General features: G+C 37.2%; 3 protein-coding genes across 11 annotated transcripts in view; 2 read left to right on the top strand and 1 right to left on the bottom strand.

Annotated features, from left to right (window-relative positions):
* The window catches only part of LOC121966387 (uncharacterized), a 64,550-nt gene extending 61,327 nt beyond the window's left edge, over nt 1–3,223 (top strand). For all 9 annotated transcript variants that reach the window (XM_088074746.1, XM_088074747.1, XM_088074748.1 and 6 more), the window contains one exon: nt 715–3,223. In XM_088074746.1, the coding sequence (XP_087930872.1) occupies nt 715–928 (214 nt within the window). In that variant the 3' untranslated portion in view covers nt 929–3,223. The remainder of the gene's footprint in view (nt 1–714) is intronic.
* Nucleotides 3,224–9,204: 5,981 nt separating this feature from the next.
* On the bottom strand, nt 9,205–13,054 carry LOC121940121 (PI-PLC X domain-containing protein 1). The gene is made up of 7 exons (XM_088074751.1): nt 12,823–13,054; nt 12,565–12,701; nt 11,372–11,497; nt 11,043–11,198; nt 10,712–10,824; nt 10,388–10,458; nt 9,205–9,765 (listed from the first exon to the last, which is right to left on the bottom strand). Exons 1-7 carry the CDS (start codon nt 12,980–12,982, stop codon nt 9,443–9,445), a joined length of 1,086 nt encoding a protein of 361 aa, XP_087930877.1. The 5' UTR covers nt 12,983–13,054; the 3' UTR covers nt 9,205–9,442.
* LOC121962795 (four and a half LIM domains protein 2-like) lies at nt 11,043–25,155 on the top strand. Its single transcript, XM_088074753.1, has 8 exons — nt 11,043–11,175; nt 16,099–16,222; nt 17,742–17,922; nt 20,210–20,387; nt 21,168–21,342; nt 21,484–21,653; nt 23,348–23,534; nt 24,857–25,155. Exons 4-8 carry the CDS (start codon nt 20,232–20,234, stop codon nt 25,006–25,008), a joined length of 840 nt encoding a protein of 279 aa, XP_087930879.1. The 5' UTR covers nt 11,043–11,175; nt 16,099–16,222; nt 17,742–17,922; nt 20,210–20,231; the 3' UTR covers nt 25,009–25,155.
* The last annotated feature ends 247 nt before the right edge of the window (nt 25,156–25,402 follow it).

Genomic DNA, 25,402 nt, shown 5'->3' with positions numbered 1-25,402 from the left:
GAGTAAGAAATTAATAGAGTGCAAGAAAAAAAAAAAGAAAAACTAGTGAACAACCTGGAAAAAGTGCTTGAAAATTATAATAATTCTGTAAAACAGCGTTAAATATGTAATCATAATAATAGACAATAAAAATACTTTTTCCCTAGCCTTTCTTTTTTAATTATTTTTCTAAATCTACATTTTTTTTCAATTTGATTAAAATTGCAGTTTTTTTAAGCAAATAAAGTAAAAAACAATCGAACAAAAACAAGACAAGAATATGACCTTACAAAGTGCTGAAAATTTTATAGATGTATTTATTTTATCGGTTTCCTTATTTGTTTTTGTAAATATAGTTTTGGGATATTTCCCCTATGTTGTGGGTTGGTTTTATCATCATTCTCCCCTCTTTAAAAAAACACATTTAAGTTTATTTTCTTATCACCTTTTCCTAATTAATTCAATATTTATGGGTTTTTTTTCTTACCAAATTGCTCATTGCCTCTTTTTTTCTTAAAAATTATATTACATTATATAAAATATATTATAATCTAAATATGGTTGTCTTAAAATGTTTCCCCAATTTATGTAAAATTTTCTGAATGTACTGACATCTTTTACTTTTTAATAACTTATTTGGGGTTCAGGGTTTAAATACTTATAAAATGCGCACAAGAAAAGTGACGTCGCTGCACGTGTCGAAGAGTTAACGTCACTCTTTGTGTTTCATCGCAGGCCGGAGAAGATGATGTGGCACGGGTCAACCGGCGCCGGGCAGGGGCACGTCGACAGCTTCTGCGAGGCGTGGCGTACTGGCGACCGGGCGCCGACCGGCATGGCGTCGTCGCTGCAGAGCGGCAGTCTCCTCCAGCAGAGCGCCAGCAGCTGCTCCAGCTCCTACGTCGTGCTGTGCATCGAGAACAGCTACGCCGCCCACGCCAAGAGATAGACACACACACACACACACACCGGACAAACCACAAAGCTTTTGTCCTCTTTTCTGTCTGTTGTAAATACGTGTTTTCGTCCGTGTTGGCCCCTCTTATATGGTGCTATACAGGATCATCCCACATGTTTAAGTTAAGCTCAGGTGACGTTCAGTAACACGCCCTCCAGGAGCCGCGATGGAAATCCACACCGTTAAACGCAACAATGTGTTTCCAAAAGGGCAGCTTTCACGTCTGTTGATCGTTCTTTTTTTGTGAATTTCTCTGGCAAGTCTCGCAACTGCAAACGCTCTTATTCTCGTCCATGTGGTGCTCTGCCGTCGTTCCTGCGGCCATTATTATCTATCGGCCATCGTCTGAGGATAATCAGCCTCTGGGGGCAGTGTCAAATATTTCTATCTGTGACTTTAACCGCGACATTACTCGTCCACACTCGAAAAACAAATGATTTGGCTTAACAGAAAAGAATAACACAAGAGTTTGCATCATTTTTTTATTAAAAATAATAATAATTATTTAATCACGCAAAACCAGAGGCAGGATAAAACCTATAGATCAAAAGATAAAAATCAATTAATAAATAAAATAAATAAATAATTTAATTTATTATTATTATTATACATAGGACTTACAGAGCACTTTTCTAAGTGCTTAAAGACACTTTACGTGAAATGCAAAAAGAAAATGAATACAAAATACTGCAAGATGCTAACATGAAACAAGAATAAATACAAAGAACAGAATACAGAAATAAAATGTAGAGATATTCAGTTCAGATTTGGGGAGGCCGTTTTTGAAAAAGTGGGTTTTGAGTTTATTTTGAAATGAGTGGAGTAAGCGGAGTTGCGGATGTTTGGAGGGAGCGAGTCTCAGAGGGTTGGGGGTCGACCGATATTGATTTTTCCGAGCTGATACCGATTATTAGTACTTAATGAGACCGATAACTGACACTGGGAACTGATATGCATTTACAATAAAAAATGAAGATATTTCTGTCAGTATTTTGAATTTGGAATAAAAAAACTCCAAAACAAAACTGTGTTTAAATGTTTAATCAAACATTATATAGACCAAGTTCCCAGTAAGTGAAATTTTAATTAAAAAATAAAAAATAGTTCCCTGAGGTTTTACAAAATAAAAGTTCCTCCCATGCTGACACTTTATTTGCACTTTTTAATGAATTAATTTTATCAGGGATCGTTAAAATAAAACGCTGATACCGATAATTGGTAAAGTGCCAAATATCGGCCGGGTCAATAATCTGTCGACCCCGAGTTTGGGCAGCAATGGCAAAGTCTCTGTCCCGCGGACAGGATGTGCGGTGCTTCGTCCAGGTGACGGGGGTCAGAAGGTCGGCATCTGATGAGCGGAGGTAGCGAGTGGGGGGTGACGTCGCAGGTATCACAACTTTTAATGAACCCAAATTTATCTCTGAAAGGTTTATACCACTATGATCATATTTAGAAATTATGTCTGAACTACCACAGAGGAATGTGACAGTGAGAACTCGATTTTTATGTTTTCATGCCTTCCTGTCTGCGTTTAACCAAAAAACTGTCATGCAAATATTTACACACCAAAGTTACAACTCAAGTACCTTTAAAGCACTGTTAATAATGATTTTAAAAGGCTTCCTTTGGCTTAATTCACTTTTTATATCCAGTATTTGAGTGGAAAATACTCTGTTGAGTATTGGCCAACACATTTCAGCGTCCAAGAGCAACATAAAAACCAGTTATTGTCCATGAAATGTATGTTTTTTTAACTCATTTCTTTCCACTGATGTTATCTATAACCCATAGCACTTGATTATAGCCTTTTTTTATTTTGTCTTAAATGGGAAGATGTTTTCAAATCGTATTTTTAGCAGTAACAAAAGGGATATTTATTTTTTATAAACTTGTGTGATGCTTTCACGAAGAATAATAACGTTTCCAAGTGTATCCAAACCAAGGAAATTGCAAAAGATTTACAGTTTTACTTTACAGTTTTACTTTATGTACAGATAATCTGGATAGGATTCAGCCATAAATGTTTGTCTATGCACTGTTGCTCTTTTTTATGCTTTTTATCCAGGAGCAGTAAATGCACTGCGGCTATTGAACAGTGGCGAGGATGCAAACACTGGGGTGAAACATCGACATGCATTAGTTTCGGTCTAAAGAGGAGATTTTCATGTACTAACAGTGTCCTAACGAACGCAGTAAGATTTGTATTATTATCTGTTTTCCTTTGTGAGCAGCATTTTGAAATGCTGCATCTCGTTGAATAAACCCGTGTGGAAATTGTTTTTCCGATGCTGGTTGGTCGTTTGTGTTATTGTTTAGGACTGTATGCTGACTTGTTTCATGTTTTTATCTGAAGCTAAATAAGCATCTTTTTAGGGATTGAGCACATTTGAGGCCTAGAGCTGATCTGGTGGATCCTCTTTTGATAAACAGACGAGTTAACCTTAAAAGTTAAAAAAAAAGAAGAAAAAAGATGATACAAGAAGGTGGTATTTTGATCTCTTTGTGCTTAACAGGCGTTTCTGCTTCAACCACATTAAATGTTAATTTTTCAGAGTAATTTAATTGTATCAACTGGCTCGGGTGCCTTAAATTGGACTAGTAACTTTACTTTTTAACCACACACTGTATTAAAGAAGTGGACATTGCCTCTGGGTCTGAAAATATAAATATTTATATATTATATTATATATAATAATATATATATAATAATATATATAATATATATTATATTATATTATAATATTATAAATATATTATTTTTTAAATTTATTTATTTATAATATATTTATATTGCAGCGACTCAATAACCAATCTAATATCGTAGTAATTTCCTTGTTTTATTCATCTAAATGTATTTATCTTCTTCTTTGGGTGTAATGGCGGCTGTCCTCCATAAAGTCGCATTACCGCCACCAGGTGTTAGGTGTTACACATCACGAGCTAAAAAAAAAAAAAGTTTCTATTGTAGTTTTGCAAAACTTGACTATGCAAATCACATGAAACAGCACCTCCTGCCAGCGTAATAACTTTTTTTGTGATAAACCGGGATTTTTTTGTCGAAATTGACGTTATGCCGTCACGCTCAAAGAAAAAGGGGCGGTGCTGCACGCTCTGCTGATCACGTGGTGTCGGCCACCTACCTGCACAGGTGCAGCTCGTTAGCTTATCAGCTAAATGAGCCCCGTGTTCACCTGTCACCTGACGCCAGTCCGCGTGCCTGCTTCACCGCGAACGAACGACAAACTAAGGTAAGAAACCGTTTAACCGTTTAACCGTTTAACCGTGTCCACCTGCTGCTGTCCTGGTCGCAGTTTGGACTGCGTTTTAGCCTTTTTTCTCGAACTTTCGACTTTTTTTCTCGAACTTTCGACTTTATTCCCGTCATTTCGATTTTAATCTCGATTTGCCCAAAATTATTTTCTCAATCATAAATTCTGCAGTTAAACAACGGCTTGAATTTACTACTTTTGCTGTAATATTATGGTTATCAGAGATAGAGAGAAAGCAGTCAGATTTTTATTTTAATCCTGCCATTCAAAAGTATTTGAACCTCTTCACCCCCAAGTAAGTTATTTAAAAATTGTACATTTTTAAACATTTCAATAAATTAGGGAAACATTTCAACATAACCATATTTATTTCTTTTTTTATGTAGGATTTCCAGTGTGGTTGGTGACATCTGAGGACGATTCAGTCGACGTTGCTGACGTAAAAACCGGCTGAAAAAAGGAAGTACAGTTTTTAAGTACATGAGTACTTCAATTTTATACCACTTAATATTTTTACTTGTAATTTTCAGTAGGACACTGTGTACTGTTATGCTCCACCACATTTATTTACCAACTTTAGATGTATATTTCTTGTGCTTTGTTCAGACGCCTTTCACAAAATATTTGAAATTGTGAAAAATTTCCTGAGCTTTTATATTTTGAGATTTTTCGGTAAATCTTCCGGGAAAATTCCAGTAAATGTGCTGTAAATTTCTTTGAAAACCTCAGAGGGATATAATAAAATAATACAAAAAATAAAAATAAAAATAATACAAAAAATAGAAATAATACGAAAAATAAAAATAATACAAAAATAGAAATAATACACAAAATAGAAATAATACAAAAAATAAAAATAAGATAAATAATACAAAAATTAGAAATACAAAAAATAGGAACTTGAATAAAAAAAAACGAAACATGCCAAACAGAAAGATCTAGCAGAAAATAATAATTAAAATAAAAAAATAAAATAACATTAAAATAGGCAGTTAAAATACTAAATGAAAAAATAAGACAATAAAATTAGCTTAAAAAATCCCTCTGAAGATTTTCAATGAAACTTTGCTGGAAATTTACAGGAATTTCACGTACCTGGTCTTCCTCTTTGCTTCTGGTCCTCCAGGTAGGCAATCACCTTCTTCGGGTCTGGGCTGTCAGCGTACCTGCAGACAGAGCGTCCACTTATTGTAATGTTTGAATTGTTTTTTTCTTAATCTCGTAGTAGCGTAGTTGATCCTCAGCAAAGACGTTGTGGAAGATCATACGCAGAACATTGTCAATTCTGCAACTAGAAATGAAAAATAATTATTGACTTTTGCCAGAAAATGATGCACAACTATACAAGTATGTTGTGAAAGGCGTGTATTTAAATTGTCACGATCGGAGACGGAAGCTGAAAGCGTTTCGATTATTTACCAGTACGGTATTTCAGCCCACAGCTCAGGATGCAGCTGCACCATCTGCTGGTTGCCGTAGGAAACGACGACCTGCTGACGTTTGGCCCAACATGAGCGCAGAGTGGGGATCTCCTGTTCATCCACAGACGGGACACAGTAAGCATTTCATTTAATAAAAAATAACTTTTTTAGTTGATAAGTTACCTGGTGGACTGTGAGGGACCAGAGAAGTGTCCCTGGATCTTCTGGACTCTCATCCTGGACTCTTGACTGCATTGTTGGTTTTTTTTATTGGTTTTATGTTTATTTCTGTCTGTTTTCTCTCTTCTCCCCGTTGTTAATTCACCTGTGTGTTTGTGGCTTTTTTGCAGTGTGTGAGGGGGTGGAGGACGACGTACGGAGCGTCTTCGGTCAAGTTCAGACCGCTGACGTAAAAACCGGCTGAAAAAAGGAAGTACAGTTTTTAAGTGCATGAGTACTTCAATTTTATGCCACTTAATACTTTTACTTGTAATTTTCAGTAGGACACTATGTACTGTTATACTCCACCACATTTATTTAACAGCTTTAGATGTAGATTTCTTGTGCTTTGTTCAGACGCCTTTCACAAAATATTTGAGATTGTGCAAAATTTCCTGAGCTTTTATATTTTGATCTTTTTCGGTAAATCTTCTAGGAAAATTCCAGTAAATGTGCTGTAAATTTCTTTGAAAACCTCAGAGGTATATAATAATAATAATAATAATAATAATAATAATAATAATAATAATAATAATAATAATAAAAATAATACAAAAATAGAAATAATACTAAAAATAATACACAAAATAGAAATAGAAATAATACTAAAAATAATACACAAAATAGAAATACACAAAATAGAAATACACAAAATAGAAATACACAAAATAGAAATACACAAAATAGAAATAATACGAAAAATAGAAATAATGCACAAAATAGAAATAATACAAAAAATAGAAAAAAATACAAAAAATAGAAAAAACAAAAAATAGGAACTTGAATAAAAAAAATAGAATGAAACATGCCAAACAGAAAGATCTAGCAGAAACTAATAATAAAAAAATAATAAATAATAATTAAATAGGCAGTTAAAATACAAAGTAGACAGTTAAAGTACTAAATGAAAAAATTAGACAATAAAATTAGCATGAAAAATCCCTCTGAAGATTTTCAATGAAACTTTGCTGGAAATTTACAGGAATTTCACATACCTGGTCTTCCTCTTTGCTTCTGGTCCTCCAGGTAGGCAATCACCTTCGGGTCTGGGCTGTCAGCGTACCTGCAGACAGAGCGTCCAGTTATTGTAATGTTTGAACTGTTTTTTTCTTAATCTCGTAGTAGCGTAGTTGAGCCTCAGCAAAGACGTTGTGGAAGATCATACGCAGAACATTGTTAGTTCTGCAACTAGAAATGAAAAATAATTATTGACTTTTGCCGGAAAATGATGCACAATACAAATATGTTGTGAAAGGCGTGTATTTAAATTGTCACGATCGGAGACGGAAGCTGAAAGCGTTTCGATTATTTACCAGTACGGTATTTCAGCCCACAGCTCAGGATGCAGCTGCACCATCTGCTGGTTGCCGTAGGAAACGACGACCTGCTGACGTTTGGCCCAACATGAGCGCAGAGTGGGGATCTCCTGTTCATCCACAGACGGGACACAGTAAGTATTTCATATAATAAAAAATAACTTTTTTAGTTAAGTGTCCCTGGATCTCCTGGACTCTGACTGCATTGTTGTTGGTTTTTTTATTGGTTTCATGTTTATTTCTGTCTGTTTTCTCTCTTCTCCTCCCTGTTGTTAATTCACCTGTGTGTTTGTGGCTTTTTTGCAGTGTGTGAGGGGGTGGAGGACGACGTACGGAGCGTCTTCGGTCAACTTCAGACCGCTGACGTAAAAACCGGCTGAAAAAAGGAAGTACAGTTTTTAAGTACATGAGTACTTCAATTTTATGCCACTTAATACTTTTACTTGTAATTTTCAGTAGGACACTATGTACTGTTATGCTCCACCACATTTATTTAACAGCTTTAGATGTATATTTCTTGTGCTTTGTTCAGACGCCTTTCACAAAATATTTGAGATTGTGCAAAATTTCCTGAGCTTTTATATTTTGATCTTTTTCGGTAAATCTTCTAGGAAAATTCCAGTAAATGTGCTGTAAATTTCTTTGAAAACCTCAGAGGTATATAACAATAATAATAATAAAAATAATACAAAAATAGAAATAGAAATAATACTAAAAATAATACACAAAATAGAAATACACAAAATAGAAATACACAAAATAGAAATACACAAAATAGAAATAATACAAAAATAGAAATAATGCACAAAATAGAAATAATACAAAAAATAGAAAAAACAAAAAATAGGAACTTGAATAAAAAAATAGAACAAAACATGCCAAACAGAAAGATCTAGCAGAAATTAATAATAAAAAAATAATAATTAAATAGGCAGTTAAAATACAAAGTAGACAGTTAAAGTACTAAATGAAAAAATTAGACAATAAAATTAGCATGAAAAATCCCTCTGAAGATTTTCAATGAAACTTTGCTGGAAATTTACAGGAATTTCACGTACCTGGTCTTCCTCTTTGCTTCTGGTCCTCCAGGTAGGCAATCACCTTCGGGTCTGGGCTGTCAGCGTACCTGCAGACAGAGCGTCCACTTATTGTAATGTTTGAATTGTTTTTTTCTTAATCTCGTAGTAGCGTAGTTGAGCCTCAGCAAAGACGTTGTGGAAGATCATACGCAGAACATTGTTAGTTCTGCAACTAGAAATGAAAAATAATTATTGACTTTTGCCGGAAAATGATGCACAATACAAATATGTTGTGAAAGGCGTGTATTTAAATTGTCACGATCAGAGACGGAAGCTGAAAGCGTTTCGATTATTTACCAGTACGGTATTTCAGCCCACAGCTCAGGATGCAGCTGCACCATCTGCTGGTTGCCGTAGGAAACGACGACCTGCTGACGTTTGGCCCGACATGAGCGCAGAGTGGGGATCTCCTGTTCATCCACAGACGGGACACAGTAAGTATTTCATATATTAAAAAATAACTTTTTTTAAGTTGATAAGTTACCTGGTGGACTGTGAGGGACTGGAGGAGTGATCCTGGATTCTCATGCTGGACCCAGACCGTTTTTTTTGGTTTATTTACTTGTTTCCTCTTTCCCCTCCCTTCTCTCTATTTGCCCGTCAGCCGAACCTCTGGTTTAAAACATTGAACCAACCGTCAAAGACGCCCCTGTATTGTGTTGCAGAGATGCATCCTGGGAGGCAGTGAGATTATGAAGAAGCTGGAGACAGATCCTGGAGGGTCAAGAGATGCGGTTTGATGCTGAACACGCAACGTTTCTTTGAGGCTGGTAAGTAACTTCTAACGTTTGCTATTTTCCCGAAATATTTCTTTAGTTTAAGAACAACACTGCCCCTGTTTGGTTGAACTGGATGGTTAGAAACCACAAAATGCACCTTTAAATGCTGCTGTTTGTGTCATTTGTCTGCAAAAACACCAAATATCAAATGTGATTGAGATCATTACACATGTTGTGAAAATAGTTAAAAATATAGGTATTTATTCATATGTTTTGAAAATACATATATTCCAAAATATGTGCATACAAATGAAAGTGCAAAAGTCTGATTACATTTTAAAAAAAACAAAAAAAAAAACATGAATATGTACAATTTGGAAACATTACAAAGGTGATAAGACTTAATACTTAAGTGCACATGATCAGAATTATTGACACTTTTTTCAGGGAAAGAAACAAACTGACTTGTCTGATTTCTTTTTCTATGTTGGATTTCCAGTGCGGTTGGAGACATCTGAGGACGATTCAGTCGGCGTCCTGCAGAGAGGACAAGCGGCGAGCGCGCCGTCTCCGGCCAGCAGTTTGTAGTTAAGGCCGATCACCAGCGAGCAGAAGCGACTGACGTCCACGAAGTCGCAGCAGAGGACGTTGACCGCGCTGGCCTCGCTCCCCGGACGCTGTGCACCTGCCCAATGAAGCAGCAGCGAGAGAGCTCCCATCGTCATCTTCTTCATGTCCTGGAGGGGGTGGAGGACGACGTACGGAGCGTCTTCGGTCAAGTTCAGACCGCTGACGTAAAACCCGGCTGAAAAAAGGAAGTACAGTTTTTAAGTACATGAGTACTTCAATTTTATACCACTTTAATATTTTTACTTGTAATTTTCAGTAGGACACTATGTACTGTTTTGCTCCACCACATTTATTTAACAGCTTTAGATGTATATTTCTTGTGCTTTGTTCAGACGCCTTTCACAAAATATTTGAAATTGTGCAAAATTTCCTGAGCTTTTATATTTTGATCTTTTTCAGTAAATCTTTGAGGAAAATTCCAGTAAATGTGCTGTAAATTTCTTTGAAAACCTCAAAGGGATATAATAATAATAAAAATAATACAAAAAATAATAATAAAATAAAAAGGAATAATACACAAAATAGAAATAATACAAAAAATAAAAATAAGAAAAATAATACAAAAAATAGAAATAATACAAAAATAGAAATACAAAAAATAGGAACTTGAATAAAAAAAAAACTAAAACATGCCAAACAGATCTAGCAAAAAAATAGTTTAAAAAAATAATTAAAAACATAACATTAAAATAGGCAGTTAAAATACTAAATGCAAAATAAGAATAAAATTAGCTTAAAAAATCCCTCTGAAGATTTTCAATGAAACTTTGCTGGAAATTTACAGGAATTTCACGTACCTGGTCTTCCTCTTTGCTTCTGGTCCTCCAGGTAGGCAATCACCTTCTTCGGGTCTGGGCTGTCAGCGTACCTGCAGACAGAGCATCCACTTATTGTAATGTTTGAACTGTTTATTTCTTAATCTCGTAGTTGCGTAGTTGAGCCTCAGCAAAGACGTTGTGGAAGATCATACGCAGAACATTGTCAATTCTGCAACTAGAAATGAAAAATAATTATTGACTTTTGCCGGAAAATGATGCACAACTATACAAGTATGTTGTGAAAGGCGTGTATTTAAATTGTCACGATCAGAGACGGAAGCTGAAAGCGTTTCGATTATTTACCAGTACGGTATTTCAGCCCACAGCTCAGGATGCAGCTGCACCATCTGCTGGTTGCCGTAGGAAACGACGACCTGCTGACGTTTGGCCCAACATGAGCGCAGAGTGGGGATCTCCTGTTCATCCACAGACGGGACACAGTAAGCATTTCATATAATAAAAAATAACTTTTTTTAGTCTTAAGTCTGGTATCTCTAAGCGGTCAAAAATTTAAATATGATTATTTTACATATTTAAAATTCTTACATTTAAAAACTTGGAGCAAATATGTGACATGCTGGCTTAATAAGATAAGTTTTATTTTATTTTTTCATCTCTCCAGCGGCCCAGCTACCTTTGAGGAGCAGATTTTCTTCTCGAACAGCGTGATGATGAACCGCACCAAGTGGAAGTGATCTTCGTCGTCCAGCGATTCAAAGTGTGAACAGGAAATGATCACGATCTCTTTCGGATGAGCGTCCAACCAGGTAGCCAGCTCTTCCAGAGCCTCCTACACACACACACACACACACACACAAACACACACACACACACACACACACACACACACACACACACACACACACACACACACTGTACTTCATTTCTTTTTAATAACAGCTGTAACTTAATCTTGAGTTTTGTGATTGCGGTTCGATGTAAATCAGATTTTAGACCGTTTACCCTCACGGTGATCAGAGTGAAGATGCCGTGAGCAAAGAACAATTGGTTTTCTCCTGCTGGCTTCCTGGCGATTCGCAGGTCCAAGAAACGAATACCGAGGTCACACTGATCACTGAGGACTGATTGCTAGACACACACACACACACACACACACACACACACACACACACACACACACACACACACACACACACACACACACACACACACAGGAAGGCAGAAATTTTCAATGATCACTCAGGAAGGTTTTTACTGTGAAAAATGACCTGAAATTAGTGCAAAAAAAGTAGTGAAAGAACCAAAAATGGAAATCTAAAAAAAAAAAATTACAATTTTTTTGAAGCCCAATTTACATTTGCATTTATTTTTGTACACTTACATTTTCTGTAAACTTGGATAAAAACTTATATATAAATATATTCTGTGTTTTTTTTGTTTTTTTCTTAGGAAGCCTTGGACAGGACTCGACAGATGAAAAACAGCCTCCTCACTTATTGTGGCATTTTTTTATACTTTGAATATCTGTTAATTTGCACTGTCTCTTTTTCAATAAATTATACCTTTTAATCTTGTCTTAAATGTGTGATTAAAGAGTCTCTTTCAAAAGCAATGATGCTGAATTAAGGTTGGACAAAAGAATCGTTATCAGGCGTGATAACATAGCATCCTTAAAAACACTTTACAAAAGTGTTTTGATCAAAAAAGCAAAAATTTATTTAACAATTTGCTCAAACTTTTGTCTAAAGAGTTTACAGAAAATGTAAGTCACAAAAAAAAGAAAAACTTAACATAATTTTGTCTTAAATGTGTGATGTAAGCAGGGTTTCTTGCAGAGGCAAATATGATTAAACAAAGTTTAAGGCAGAATTAAATGAAATCTGAAGCAAAAGTGTCCGAGGGAAGACAAATAATTAGAAATAGAAACATTTACAAAACTAAAATAATTAAAAGAAAGTAGAAATAATAGTAAAAATAGAATTGAACAACATATAATAAAGAAAACATAATTTAAAGAGACTACATCACATAAAAGTAAATCCATGAAGCCATGTGTTACTTAGTGATTTAATTTTGGGGATTTTTGACTTGAGGGACAGCACCTGAACGCACCACCAGAGGACAGATGTCTCATAGGTCTTTCTGGGTCCCTAAATTTGGACCTAATTGACAGTGAAGGTGTGGGGCTCCGGTACCTGTGTGGTGGCCCAGCGGGAGACACAGCGTCGAGTCCAGCACGGAAACAGCTTATCAGAGACTCTGATGAAGCGGGGCTGTGATTTTAGGACAGGAGAGGACACATCCAGGCAGAAGGACATGGTGTCGTGACTCCCTGGGGGGACAGATGGAGGACATTAAGACATAAAATGTAAAAAGTACATAAAAAGTAACCTTATCGGTTCTGTAGTGTCCACACAGAGAAGTTGACTGATGTCCCCCCGTGTCTCTGTTACCGGGTATGGACAGGTTCCACAGCGGGACATCCAGCAGCTCCTCCGGTAAACGGGACATCCAGTCCGGGTTGCCTCCGTGCTGTCCCCGGTCCTTGTTTTTCATGTTTTTTTTCCTCTGGAAATTTGGTTGTTTTAAGATTTTGCTGAAACAGCTGAACATGTTCCTCTTCCTTGTTTTCAAACAGTCGCCTGATTGTTTACAAAATCATCCGCTAAGCTAACGGCTACAAGCTAACGAGCACTTCCGGGACAGCCTTCAAAGTAAAAGCGGATGAGTAGAATGCGACGAAAGTTTTCGAAATAAAATTTTCTGGAAAAAAATATCATAAAAATACTCTGAATAATAATAGTAGGGGTTTACAGAAAATGTAAATGACAAAATAAAAAAAATAAAATTTCGTTTGAATGAGTGACAAAAATAAATATTCTTAATATAAATGTAAAAATAATCCACATATAAATATATTTAAAAAAAAAAAAAAAAGCTTTTCTGGCTTTGTTATTTCGTTGTTACCGATGCGTTCGCCATATTGCCTCAGAAGAATCGCTTTGCGGACGCGCTCCTGTGATTGGCTGAGAATTAAGACCCGCCCACAGTCCTTTAAGAGACTGTTCAGTGTTTAGTATTTTTATGTGTATTTCCATATATTCAAAGTGTATTATAATACATTATTTATGGTTCACAAATGTTTTTTGATGCATGCATAAATATTTTTATTTTATATTATATATTTATGTATGGATTCTTTTTGCATTTATATGAAATAAAGATATTTGTGTCCATCAAAATACATTTGTGAACTACTAATATATTATTATTATTATAATACACTTTGAATATGGAAATACACATAGAAATACTAAACACTTAAGAATATATCAAATATACTTAAAATATAATAAAATTTACTATTAATACAAGAGTATAAATTTGTTGGTTTTGATACTACTACTACTACTACTATTATGAATACTACAGCAATAATACAGTATCGTAAAATGAATAGTTTGTAAAAGGTAGTAACAAAAGTAGTTTACTGTAAAAATCTACACGATAATGAAATATAACAAAACAAATTACAAAAACTAAATATTGGTGGGATAAATTGTAAAAGTTAGAGCCACAGAAAATGCAGTCTTAAAAAAACATAATATAATTTAACCCTAAATTTGTTTCTAAATAATGACTGACTGTAGTACATTAAGGTCTTCAGGTGAAGTTGTCCTTTAACAGCACAAAGCTTAATGGAGAGTTGCTGACATGTTTGTACAAGACACGCCAATTAGTAGATGTCCTGACCCACATACATGTACAGGTGTTACAGCGTGGTGCTTTCTGAATAAGAGCTTTATGTCGGCCTTTAAAACTTGTCCATGATTACATAACTCAAGGGACATGTATGATTTCTGTGTGTGATGAACAGACAGTGATTGTGTGTAAAATAATTTTAAAGGAAGAGGTACAAGTCTTCAGTAATTCACATAAAAGAATACATTTTGGTATTTCTGCAAAGCACGGATGTCTAACATTTGTTTGTTATTTTGTAGAAGAAATGTTGAAACTGTCTTTTGTGTTTAAACAACGCTGCAGGTTTTTTCAAGCATAAAAGCACTTGGGTATCGTTGGGAAAAGATCATGTTTTGGCTCAAAATACCTGCTTTTGGTGGCACAGTTGCTGCTGGAAATGACCCCAATATCTTGCTAAAATACACCTTTGCCACTGCAAAACCTGCCGATATCTCGCTGAAAGATGCCCTCATTTGGTGGCAAACTTGCCACTTAAAATTTCACTAGTGTCTCGCCAAATCACCCAGTTTTGGTGTGAGAATTACTGCTGGAAATGCCATCAATGTCAGGCACAACGCTGCTGATATCTCACTAAAAGAAGCCCACATGTGGTTGCACACTTGCCACTGTAAATGTTTTCAGTGTCTCATAAAAAAATTTTGATGGCACAATTGCAGCTGGAAATATGAATACATGCTGGCAATGACTTGCTAAAAAAGCGTTTCGGTGTCACAATTTCTGCTGGAAATGCTGCCAGTTTCTCCACAGAAAATAGCATTAAGTAGCACAATCGCTGCTGGAAAATCACTCATATTTCTAAAATGCACTCAATTTTAGGGACACAGTGGCTGCTGGAAATGCCACCGATGTTGTCCTAAAAAACACCCAGTTTGGTGGCAAAATCACCCGGAAAATTCCTGATGTTTCATTAAATCATACCTAGTTATGGAAACAGAATTGCTGTTGAAAATGTCTTCAATGTCTCCTTAAAAAACTCCCAGTTTTTGTTGCAGAGGTCTGCAGCTTGACAGCAACTTTTTTTATTCTGTCAAACTGGGCTAACATGACACGGCGGAAAATTAAATTCCTCAGTCAAACATTGTAAACCTTTTACTAACGTCCTAGTTTTAAGTGTTTCTAAAAGTCAACTGAGGCACATACTGACCCTCATTGGAGTCACACTCAGCGATTATTCCAGTTTTTACATTTTACCTGCAGAAATTAGGTTAAGGACAAACAAGTGGCTGCTGCTTAGCTCTTACATGATGGGTCGTTTCTCTGAACCATTAAAAGAAACTCGTCACAGCACTTTCAAAATCCGGCATGTGCGTTCAGAAACTCCACTGCACAAGAGAGCTCTTTCAGGATAACCTATTTAACTGTTATTAAATGATCTCGTTAGACTGAGCAGCCTCTTTGTGTTTAAAAGTTTTGTTGGAAGATGCAAGCAGAGCGATCACAACACCGTATGAATACTGCCGCCACAGAGCGGCGAGGAACACGCTGTCTGTAAACAAACTGGATCAGCAGACCTGGGTATGAATGATCATGATGTCAAACCAAATCAAATCAAGTATATTTCTTTTTGACAAAACTCTGCTGTTAACTTTTGGAAAATAACAAAATATCTCTGGTATGAACCAACAAATTAAAGCTTTTTGGGTTCATTTTAGAGTTTGTGCCATCTTTTTAAACCAATTCTTACTTTGGCATTGAGTGACACACACATGAATGCCGTCTCAATATTATATTATATTATTGCATCAAAAGCAAACTGGATAAACATCGTCGTTGTCGACACCCTGATGTGCCAAACAGCCTTGTTTATTTATTTTTCTCTTTCACAGGAAATCCGGTGGCTGTACTGTTCACCTTGAATTTTTAACGCACACATTTTAAGATTTAACTTAACATAAATAAAAGGCTAACCACAGATGAGTTTTGTTTGCAAGTTTTAAATGTTTTTTTTGCACTTTTGTCATATACAGGACAGCACCAGCGGGAAGGGAGAGAGAGGGTATGACATGCAGCAAAGAGGCCGAAAATCGGAGTCAAACCTTCGGCTGCTGAAGCGAGGACACAGCCTCTGTCTACGCGGCGTCCGCTGTACAGGTGAGCTAACAGACACCCCTGTTTGCATGTTTTTATGCAGCAGATATGTTGAAACTTTCACCAATTCTGTGGTTAATGTGTGGTTTTGTTTAGGCATAAAAAAACACTTGGTCAAGGTTAGAAAAGGTCATGCAAATACCGGTTTTGGGGTCACAATCCTGCCAGGAAAAAGAAGCAAAGTCTCGATAAAAAACAGCAACTTTTCATGCCACTATCCCAGAAAACAAACCCCTTTGTGCCATTAACCTGGTAGGAAATGAAACAACTTCCTAGTAAGAAACAACTGCTTTTTGTGGCATTATCTCCATAGAAACTTCGGGCAGGAAACATAGTCTTTGAAATATTAAATGCTTTTTGTCCAACCATCATGGCAGGAAACGCAGGGATGTCTCCATTAACACAAACCCCTTTTTTTGCATCATCCCAGCAGGAAAGAGCAGCGATGAGTCGGTAAAAAACTACGTTTTGTAGCACTATCAGGCCAGGAAAAGCAGTGCTGTCTCTGCAAAAAACACATCCACTCTTCATGACGATATACCGACAGGAACTGCAGTTATGTTTGAGTAAAAAACAACCTGCAATATCTCTGTTTAAGATAAATAAATAAATGCCTTTTGTGGCACTATCCCGGCATAAGATGCAGGAATGTAACACCAAAAAAACAACTTTTGATTACATTATCCTGGCCGAAATGCAATGTTTTATTAAAAAAAAAACATATTTTGTGGCTTTATTCTGGCAGGAAATTCAGTGATGTTTAGAAAAAAACTTTTCACGCCACTCGAGACACAGTAATGCTTCTGTATAAAACATCTTTCTGTCACACTTTCTCTGCAGAAAATGTGTGTGTAACGTGTTTTTGGTTTAAAAACAACCTTTTTCAAGCCAGTATCCTGCAGAAATTGTAGAGATGTAAGCCAGCCTCGCAGGCGCACTTTTCCCTCCACCTCCTGATGCCAAAATCAACTTATTTACCACATCAAATGTAACATTTTCTCCTTTAAGAGTCTGCCAGATATCAGATCTTAAACTTTACAAAAGACTGCAAAAAACAAGGAAAAACAGCTCCAGTAAAGGTGGATTTATTGACATGTTTTGACCGTGTCAGTCTTTATTGAGTGTCCTCAGCTCTCGTGGAGCTGTCGATCTCGACCACTTGAAGGACCTCTTGCGTCTTGTGATCACAATAAAGTTTTTTCCTCTTTAAATCTTGACGTACATTTTGTTTTCCCGCCACACTGACCCTGTGGAAATGAGATTAGTTAAAAAATGAGCCTTTACGACTTAAATTCAATTGATCAAATTTTGTATTTTTTTTTTACTTTGACATTTCAAAATAATATTACAAGCTGCTAAAACCACCAGACTTCTTTTTTCTTTGTGTGCATGTGTTTGTGTGTGTTACATGCAGAAAATATGTCCATCTCTACATGTTGTGTCCTGTATAAGTGAGTGCATGTCCAAAAGTTTTCCTCACTTGGTTCAGTTTGATTTTCAGCATCTTGTCTTTAATTTATAGTGGTCTAAATATAACCCGACCTGCCCACTCTGGTCACACCACTGCCTCCACCTTCCTGCCCCAGTCTGGGTCACACTTGGCGTTAATGTTAAAAGGCAGATGGAGGACAGAGCTCAGTAGACACCTCTGGTCTCAGTCTGCGAGACGACTCGTCCTCTGACGCTCAGGCTGCTGCTGACAGGTACGACGTCTCTCTTCACCTTTCCTGTCTCGTCTTTGACCCAATGTTCTCAGCACGCTCCTCTCTGGTTTCAGCTTTTTTCTTTAAATCTCTCATGCGGGTGATTTGTGAATGATTTAACCTAAAAAAATGATTGTGTTGCTGAATTCTGAGGAGGTTTGGAGGATTATTTAAGCTGTTTGAGCAAAAAAGTTGAAAGTCTTGTTCTTTGAGTAGGTTTTTAAAGAATTAAGATTTTGATTTTATACCAGCAGATGCTGAAAAGTTTGTTAAAAAGACACCAAGTTGTATTCATTTGGAGCATTATACATTAAAAACTGGAGGTTTACAGAGGGATGATAGAAAATGCAGCCACCAGCAGCAGCTGTAACCCATAATTTATATCTAAGTTATTTATTACTCATGAAATACTGTTACAACTGCAAAACTGCACAATATGCAATAATGTTTTGAAGCTCTCTAAATTATTTGTGCAATAATAATTCAACTGGACAATACTCTTATTTAATTTTTATCCATTTTATTCTTGCACTTATATCTTACACTTGTAGTACAATGCACATATTTGTAGACTATGTATTTCTTATATTTCCAACATATAGCTAATTTTTTGTGTTCATAATTTTGTATTTATTTTGTTATGTATTGCAGCGTAATGCACTTTTTTTCTTGCATACTTCTTATTTCTATTTTCTCATAATTTTGTATACCTAGAATGCAGTTTAGGTGTTGCAGTTTTTTCAAGATGTTACAGGGGATTTATGGGGATTTACAGGGTTTACAGTGGGTGAAAGTTGGTCTAAATAGTGCTATAAAGTACTGGAGCTATATAGAGCAGCATAGATGATGGCTTCACTGGAGGGTTATGTAGAGGTGCCAGAGGGGACTGAGAAAGGGGTACAGAGGAGTAAACAGGTGTAGAGGGTACATAGTGTTTTTAACAACTATAGAGTGTGTGAAAGAGAGTAGTTGGTTCATATAGGGGTAAAAAGAGGTACAGATGGTTTATAGAGGGGTTTTAAGTTGGGTTATGTGGGTATGAAGGATACATAAGGCTTCATTGAGGTTTATTAGGGTTTATAACCCCCTGTACCCCATACACGACCCTATTACACCCTGTACCCTCCACACCACCCTATTAAGCCTGTACCCTTTTCTAAACATCCTGTACCCTCTAAACTCCCTCATTTAGCACTCCGTACCCTCTACACTACCCTATTACCCCCTGTACTCCTTACGAAACACTCTATAAAAATGTAAAAAAAAAAAAAACGACTGCTCCGTGTCTGTTCAAACATCCAGTCCATAGCAGCCTTTGTGGTTTGCTGAGTGCGCCTTATTTAATTAAAGTCACAGTAATTTTATTAACTAGTTCTGTTGCTTTTCTTCCTGTTTGTGCCATCACTGTCCTCGAATCAACTTCTGTTTGCTGTCAGCAGAGCAGCTTCAGACTCCTGAGCAATAATAAGACAATAACCATCCAAACCGTCTTTGTGTGGCGGTCTGGGAGAAGTATATGCTCTATTCATGTTATCAGATGTGCACCGAGCTGCCCCAGAAGAGCCCGATTTCCCCCTTTTAAGATCTTCCAGTTGGATTTCTTCCAGGAATTGATTTGCAGAGGTTGCATAAGATTTTATGCAACAAACCTTTTTTAAAAATCTGCAATATCCTAAATATTGAAACCTTGAATGGCGCTATTTGCTGACCAATAGCTCCTTAATAAAAGTAGAAAAGGTCTGCATGATAATGCAGCCGTCTTCTTCATTTGGCTCCTCTACTTCATTTCTTATTTCCCTTTTCCCATTTTTCATGTAAACCTTCCTTGTTTTTGGTCAAGATTCAGCTCATTCTCCGGATGTATGGTGCCATCAATTTCCTTTGAGGGAATTTAAAAGATGCAGAGTGAATTACGTCTCCTTAGACGTAAATTTCGACTCTTTTGGAGGCAGTTAAACCAGATTTAAAGTCACATCCACTGATAAAGTGGAGTAAATTTACTCTATAGTCTCTGCCAAGTTGGGTATTGGTTATGACATTCCTCGGCCTAATTTGTTGTATAAAGTACCCAATTAAGTTTCAAGTAATCTCAGGAGGGCTAATTCCTGAACCTGATCATGAAGGCGTTGGGAAACTGAATGGAGCATGTGATGCTGCGATGGTACTGTGGTGTGTTTGTGGAAAAGAGTCAGCTGTCGAATTACAGAAATCGAGTTTGAATTTTAAAGTTTTGATGGCGACAGATCTTGGCTGCAGATGCATCATTTTTATATTCTTTATCTTACAGGACAGGGGAGATTTCAGTCAACATGGCTGAGCGCTACGACTGCACAGAGTGTAAGGAGTCCTTGTATGGGCACAAGTACATCCTGAAGGAGGACAACCCGTACTGCGTCAAGTGCTACGAGGAAACTTTCTCGAGCAGCTGTGAGGTGTGCCACAAGATCATCGGCTGCACCAGCAAGGTAAAAAAAAAACAAACATGTATTCAGTCAGTGAAAAATCTGAAACTTAATACTTTTGTCACAGAAAACCAAACATAAAAGTCTAAAGTGAAAAGCGCATGTGCATTTAGGGCGTAACCAACTCAAGATTTGCAAGTTAAACGGTGCATAATCTGGGCGCAAAATAAGATGCAAGGAGCAAAGGGGTGAAATTTGATTACTGATTTGCAACACATACATGGGAGTAGATGGAGACAGAAATGTTCCTTGAAAGCCGTGTTGGTGTTTTAAAGTTGTACTGATAATTTTACCTAACTTTGAAAAAAAATTTAAACTTTTTTTTCTAATTTTAAGAGCTCCAGTATGTAGGATTTGCTGGGATTTAGTGAAGATGCTGCAGATTGCTACCAACTGAAACTTCTCCTGTGTGCAGAGCGACAGAAGTGCAAGAGAACTTAACCCTAACACGAGGAAAACACGGTGAAACAGGAATGTCCCCAACTAGAGCCAGTGTTTGGTTTATTTATTCTTGTCTACTGTAGAAACAACATGTCAGACTCTCAAAGGAGACTTGCTCCTTATCTAGATATAAACGGCTCATTTTAAGGCAACAAAAACAAAACAATTCTCATTTTTAGATGACTAAACACCAATAAAAACACACTTTTATATACTCCTAAATCCTACATACCAGACCTTTAAATTTCTGTTGTTTAAATTTTTCCAAAACATCGAATGCAGGAACGTAACAGTCTGTTTCTGATTACAAACTAAACCAAACATGCTCTCGTTTCTCTGCAGGATCTGTCGTACAAGGACCGCCACTGGCACAGCGAGTGCTTCCTCTGCATCATGTGCAGCCGATCGCTGGTGGACCGTCCTTTTGCCACCAAGGATGAAATGCCGATGTGCATCGAGTGCTACAGCAACGAGTACTCTTCCAAGTGCCATGCATGCCTGAAGACCATCATGCCAGGTGAGGGGGCATTTTTATTCGGGTTTATACGTCCCTGTTCTCATTATGTTCATGAATCCACAGTTGGACGCCTGCTCACATAATTATTGATCTCTCTCGTCTTTTCTTCCCACTCTCTTTCTCTCGTCCTCCACCCACCAGGCTCCAAAAAGATGGAGCACAAGGGCAACAGTTGGCATGAGAATTGTTTCACCTGCAACCGTTGCCAGCAGCCCATCGGCATCAGGAGCTTCGTCCTGAAGGACGCCAACAACTACTGCCTGCCCTGCTATGAGAAGCAGTTTGCCATGCAGTGCGTCCACTGCAAGAAGGTAAAACAACACACATCCGTTTGTTTTTTGTAGTCACTGGCAGCTGCTATCAATGTTTATTTTCACTTTTAAAGTGGATGATAAATCAATAGTTTCCTGCCGATGGAACTGATTTTGTTATTGCTTAATACTCCTGAGGTTGCGTAAAGGTCTCTAATGAGCGATTCTGCTATCCCCAGATAATAACAAGATCAATATTGTGTTTGAGAGGCATTTAAGAGCCAAGTTAAGAATGATTTTTCCTTAGACGTCCCCAGGGAAGCTTTGAAGTTAAAGACAATCTTAACTATAGTACTACAACCCAGTCGTGAGAATACGTTTTTGCATTGAAGAACATTTCTACAAACCACTGATATGTTACATTTCTACGTTATTATGCAGCTGATAAGTTAAAATGTCTTGGTAGAAAACAACTGCTTTTCATGGCACTATCTGGGCAGGAATTTCAGTTATATTTCTGTTAAAAAACAAACACTTTTCGTGGCACAGTCCCAGCAGGAAGTGTAGTGTTGTCTTGACAAAAACAAATGCTTTTTGTGGCACTGTCCTGGCAGGCAATGCAACAATGTTTTGGAAAAATACTCCTTTTCTGTGATAGTGTCACGGCAGCAATGTCTTGCAAGAAATCAACTGCTTTTTGCAGCACTGTCCCGCAGGAAAGGTAGCAATGACTCTGTTAAAAACAATCACTTTTTAAGGTACTATCCCAGCTGGAAATGCAGAAACTACACAGCAAAGAGTCGCTAAAAAACAGCCGTTTTTTCTTTGTTAATCTCGAACAGATGACAAATTCAGCTCGTGTACTACATCATTTTATAAAACTGTTGATATAATATATGTGAAAGCAAATTTCAAGAGTTTTTACAGCTGCACATTTACATCAAATTGAAGACATTTCCCTGTAATGACGCCAGGTCCAAATCACTAACCAGTGACGTACGGTATTTATGATGGGCCCTAGTGCAGGCTGTTGTGCACATATCGTTTTGTTGCATGACCAAATAGCGACTTGACATTGTACAATACTAACATGCATATTACCCAGCAAGCATCACTGCATATCTGTATGACAAAAATACCATGCAAATATGAAATTATTAACTTATTTCCATTTTTTTGTCTGTAGAATAATCAATTTGTTAAATATTTCTACTGACTATATTCCAAAAAACAAAGAAACCAAAATAGAGATGGGTTTGTCTTTTTGAGGGCATATATAGTAAATGAATGCACTCCCAACCCAATAAATAAATAACTGAAGTATTATAATTATAATGTTCTCATTTTCCAGGTAACTAGTTGTACGGCCCCCCACTTTAAGGGCCTGCACTGCCCCCACTGTCTATATTTACGCTCCTGTCACTAACTGTACAGTTATGTGAAGACAGACAGTGAGTGAAGGAAGGAGGCTCAAATGTATGGCATGTAACAGTTATGGACAGGAAACAGATGGCTGAGCCAGCAGGAGTCCGAGGCGTCTCTTTGCGCTAAAAGCCGGTTGGTGAGACAGCATTCATCTGGCTCACCTGTGACTGAATCACCAACAAACGGCATAAATTACATCCTGAGGAAAATAAGCAGTGTGAAGCTGTAAATTCATGCTTTGTCTCCTTCAATTATCAAGCACTTTTTGACAGTCATAACTATCACTAATTATTCACACGATGCACGACATATGGTTCTCTATGTTTCAGCCCATCACCACCGGAGGAGTGAACTACCGCGACCAGCCCTGGCACAAGGAGTGCTTCGTCTGCACCAGCTGCAAGCAGCAGCTGGCCGGCCAGCGGTTCACCTCTCGGGACGACTTTGCCTACTGCCTCGACTGCTTCTGCAACCTGTTTGCCAAGAAATGTGCTTACTGCACCACCCCGATCAGCGGTAACGTTTCACCCGCACTTGTGTCGGGGAGCTCTGAAGTTTTCTTAAAATGTAATGCATGGCAGACATAAAAATTAACAATAATGCAGGGATGTTGTTCATTGCTGAATTTTGCTTGCCAGTCCTGGCATTTTGTTCCCAGCCTGTAACTATAACAGGTTTCTTCACTTTTTGAAAAAGATTTTTTGACTGATCAGATCCAAATTTCTACATTGGGCATGCATGTCTCATCTACCCTGGTTCCAAAACTCTGAAATTGCAACGATATAAATATAAAATAATGGACATAGAAACCATGATGTCACCCATTGGTTTCTGGACTCCCGTTTGAAAAGCCTTTAAGTTAACTAGTTTTGGTTGACTCGTTCATAAACACGTGGAAACAAGACATTAATTATAAAGTCCACTCATTTTTATGAGAACCTCCATGATCTCCAGTGTTTCTGTGAATTCGCCTAAATTACGTTGAAACAATTATCCTTTTGCAGCAGTTTTTTAACAGACCATGCACTGCGCTTAGAAAATTAATTTGCTAACATATTGATGAATTCTCTATTTATACTTTTTCTACCTAAAAGGTTTTCTTATCTCAACTTCTCTAGTCTTTCTGCACATCTCTGAATTGCCACAAACATCTTGATTATTCAGTGCTTCAGTCAGGTATTAAGGTTGGATTCAGTTCCCATGAACTGCTTCATAAATCCAGTAAACAGGCGCGGGTGCTGCTCCTGAGAAATGGTTGCAAATTTACATAAAAACTGCAAAACAAAAAAACAACAAAAAAAAGCAATCATAGGGCTATGTGTGCATTGTTCAAGAAATGTTCCTTTTTTAAAGAGGTACGATTTAGGGACAGATTTTTAGAAACATAATGGACATTATTAAGGCAGCAGAAGTCGAGATTTAGTCTTTTAGGACTTTTAGTCCTCAACAAGAGTCAAGCTCAGAAAACATGTAATGCTTGAATTTTAGATACGAGAAACACCTGTAATAAGTGTTTTGTTCTCTAATGCTGCATATTTTTCATCATAAGACATTCATAAAAGAAACAAAAAATCACAAAAGTGTGTTTTTGTGTCAAAGCTCTGAGTTTATCCTATAATATTGAATAAAACAAGATGAAATCTCATTATATGAGGCATTCCAACGTGATAGACAGAAGTAAATGCAGTTTAAATGACACCTTGAACGCAAACTGGACCTTTCCCAGATCATATGCTTCCTCTGAATCCAATCAGCATCAATTACAATTATTAAATTAGAGATCATGAGACAGCCGAGCTCATTCATTAAATGGCTCCTCTCTGTTGCTTTTGTGTCAGGTCTCGGCGGCAGCAAGTACATCTCGTTCGAGCAGCGGCAGTGGCACAACGACTGCTTCAACTGCAAAAGGTGCTGCGTGTCTCTGGTGGGCCGAGGGTTCCTGACGTGCAAAGACGACATCCTCTGCCCCGACTGCGTCAAAGACATCTGAGCGGTCGAAGCCGAAGACGGGTTCAACCGAGTTGGCTGCCCGTCAGAGAGTGCCGGCAGGTTCCTCCTAACCCATCACTTATCAGTTTCTCACACATTAACCCGCTCTCACTGCTAAGGTGTTTTCTGCATGCGCTGATGATACTGTGTTTTATATAAATGAGTTGAGGCCTTCATTCCAAAATGTATCGCTGAATATTGCTGAATGTATCACGGTTTCTCAGAAACATTTTGAAAGCAATGTTAAAAATCTTAAAATACTTAATTTGTACATTTAATTTTGGAGTGAAACTTTTTTGTGTGGTATCAAAAGAGCTTATAAAAGCATGTTTTATTCGGTGGCACTGTGGTGTCAAATGTTTTTAACAGAGTTAATATAATACTACTAATGCTGT

The sequence above is a fragment of the Plectropomus leopardus genome, chromosome 24 (genome assembly GCF_026936395.1).
Source record: "Plectropomus leopardus strain MGB_pleo_1.0 chromosome 24, ASM2693639v1, whole genome shotgun sequence".
Lineage (NCBI taxonomy): Eukaryota > Metazoa > Chordata > Actinopteri > Perciformes > Serranidae > Plectropomus > Plectropomus leopardus.
This window is presented reverse-complemented; position numbering and strand designations above follow the sequence as displayed.

What these genes read in the sequence shown, in the direction of transcription:
- LOC121940121 (XM_088074751.1), bottom strand. Translation starts at nt 12,982, where the DNA reads ATGTTCAGCTGTTTCAGCAAAATCTTAAAACAACCAAATTTCCAGAGG. An exon ending in GTGGAACCTGTCCATACCCG is followed by an intron (nt 12,702 to 12,822) that starts GTAACAGAGACA and finishes CTGTCCCCCCAG; the next exon opens with GGAGTCACGACACCATGTCC. An exon ending in GAAGCAAAGAGGAAGACCAG is followed by an intron (nt 9,766 to 10,387) that starts GTACGTGAAATT and finishes TCCTTTTTTCAG; the next exon opens with CCGGGTTTTACGTCAGCGGT.
- LOC121962795 (XM_088074753.1), top strand. Translation starts at nt 20,232, where the DNA reads ATGGCTGAGCGCTACGACTGCACAGAGTGTAAGGAGTCCTTGTATGGG. An exon ending in TCATCGGCTGCACCAGCAAG is followed by an intron (nt 20,388 to 21,167) that starts GTAAAAAAAAAA and finishes GTTTCTCTGCAG; the next exon opens with GATCTGTCGTACAAGGACCG. An exon ending in CCTGAAGACCATCATGCCAG is followed by an intron (nt 21,343 to 21,483) that starts GTGAGGGGGCAT and finishes TCCACCCACCAG; the next exon opens with GCTCCAAAAAGATGGAGCAC.